The sequence below is a fragment of the Pteropus vampyrus genome, unplaced genomic scaffold (assembly GCF_000151845.1).
Source record: "Pteropus vampyrus isolate Shadow unplaced genomic scaffold, Pvam_2.0 Scaffold110, whole genome shotgun sequence".
NCBI classification, from domain to species: Eukaryota; Metazoa; Chordata; class Mammalia; order Chiroptera; family Pteropodidae; genus Pteropus; species Pteropus vampyrus.
This window is the reverse complement of record NW_011888891.1, coordinates 3,658,631-3,661,088: the sequence shown is the minus strand read 5'-3', so window position 1 is coordinate 3,661,088 and position 2,458 is coordinate 3,658,631. Positions and strand designations below refer to the sequence as shown.

General features: G+C 34.9%; 1 protein-coding gene across 1 annotated transcript in view; it reads right to left on the bottom strand.

The window, feature by feature from the left end:
- The window catches only part of ALG9 (ALG9, alpha-1,2-mannosyltransferase), an 84,954-nt gene that overhangs the window by 80,622 nt on the left and 1,874 nt on the right, over positions 1-2,458 (bottom strand). The window contains exon 3 of the mRNA XM_011365412.2: positions 1,308-1,442. Within this exon, the coding sequence (XP_011363714.2) occupies positions 1,308-1,442 (135 nt within the window). The remainder of the gene's footprint in view (positions 1-1,307; positions 1,443-2,458) is intronic.

Below are 2,458 nucleotides of genomic sequence, written 5' to 3'. Positions count from 1 at the left end.
TGAGTAATGCAATGTATCTGTCGTTGACTGAAGAGTCATTATGCAATGCATGACTATAATGAGGTACTCCTACTGTGCCCACTAGGGTGGTATCAGTGGAGATGTAGTGGGGAACCTGGACTTCTACCCCCACTTGCAGTAACAAGGTGGAGAAACCCCTCCTCTCTCCTGCTGGAGTGTATCAAAAGAAGCAGGCTTAAATAAGATCCAGATGAGTAGAATATTACACAGGAAGAATGCTGGGCCCACGAGTAAGAGCCAGAGTCTCATAATGTAATACCCCAAATATCCAAGGTTTAACTGAAAATTCCTTTTCAACCAGGAAGATCTCAAATTGAATGAAAAAGTCAATCAATAAGACACCAAAAAAAAGGTGGGAGGGGGGGAGCAATGTTAGAATTATCTGACAAAGTTTTAAAGGAGCCATTGTAAAAATGCTTCAATTAAGAACATGCTTGAAACAAATGAAAAACAAAACAAAACAAAACAAAACAGATAGTCTCAGTAAAGAAATAAAAAATATAAAGAAAAATCAAATGAAAATGTTATAACTGAAAAATATAATAACCAAAATAAAAGCTCCATGAGTAGGGTTGATAGTGGAATGGAAGAGACAGAGGGAAGAATCAGTGAACTGGAAGACAGAGGTGAGAAATTGCTCAGTCTGAACAGCACAGAGAAAATAGACTGAGAAAAAAACAGTCTCAGGGACCTGTGAGACTAAAACAAAATACCTAACATTCACATCATTGGAGTCTCAGTTGAGGAGGAAAAGGGCAAGGCTGAAAAAGTACTAAAAAAAAAACCAAAAAAAACCTAACAGCTAAAAACTTCAAACTTGGCAAAAGACTAAGCCTAAAAATTCAGGAAGCTAAGTAAACTCCAAACAGAACAAACCCAACTAATGCATGCCAAGACATAACATAGTCAAATTTCTGAAAGTAATCAGGTTAGGTCTCAGTTAACTCCTAATTATCCTTCAGCACTCTACTTAAATTAGGGTCTCCTAATATGCAAACCCATTGCACACTGTTTTCTTCCTTCATAAGACTCACTACATTTATAATTACTTGCTCAATGTTCATCTTCCCTATAAATCTATAAATTCCATGAGGGTGGGGATTTGTTCATGGTGACATCAATAGCACTTAACAAAGTGTCTACCAAATAAAGGTTGCTCAATATAATATTTGAAAAATGAATGAATGATTCTTCTTTAAAAAAGTTCCCTCTTAACTACCAACCTATTTTGTCCTTTCTTCACCTCTTAATCAGTTGTGATTACTTCCAAGTTGGCCTGCCCTTACCTTATTAGTTTGTAGAATTCTTGCATGAAATGCAGCTGGCCAGGCATGAAGCAACAGGTAAACATAGGAGCGAATGGCATAGACTGGGGAATATTCCCAAGTCTGAAACCCCTTCCCATAGATGAGGTAGTGTGTCTGAAAGTGTAAAACATGAATTCAGGGTTATATTGGCCAAACTCCTTGTTAAATGGATGCACATGAAGTTTCTAAGGGGAAATATTAATGAGACAGAGGTACACAAAAATGCTGAAACTCTCAACAAGATTTTCAACTAATGAATAAGAATCAAAATGACACAATATTGAAAAATATTTGAACATCGTAAATTGTATAAGATTATTGTTTGGCCAACATTAAAAGCTTTAATTTTATCTTCTACCTATTTTTTTAAATACTCATTAGCCAAAATAGAGAAACTCTAAATTTTATATTTTCCTTAAGCCACCGACACTAAACATTCTTTATTTTGATGCAAACTGTGATCAGAAATTTCGCCTCCAAATTTTCTATAACAGGAAATCAACGTGCATAAATCTATAAATCTATAAATCAAGAGATAGTAGTATAAACATACTATTTAGTAACATTATTTACTTTAGTAAACATCAGAAGAAATAACAAAAAAAATTGAAAGTGGTTGCCTCTGGCGACTGGATTTGAACACAGGAAGTGGAACAGGGAGCTACTGTTTTTCCTTAAAGTTTTGTAGTATTGGTTAACTTTAAAAACAATCTCAAAGTATTGTTTTGATTTTTAAAAAAATTTTAAGGAAATTACAAATTACATCTTTTTGTAAAACAGCCAAATTCCTCAGAGCCTTCAATAGTAGGTAAACCATCAGCTTTGAGTACAAAAGTGAAAACAAAGTTATTTTACTAGTAGTCACACTTGTATATATTATTTGTATCTTGATTGGTAACAAGTTCCCTAACAGTGAAATCAAGAACAATAACAATAAAAAAACAACAAAAAAGCCAACAAAGGAATCACCTACTGGTTCCCAGTAGTTGAAGGTTTCATCACAGTCAGAGATGTTGCTCAGGAGAGCAGCACATAACCTTGCTGAAAGCAGACACTTGAAAGCAGTAGATCCTTCAGGTGCCCAGACTTGACCTGCTTTGTTTCCAGAGATCCTGCTCAGAAACAAAAAA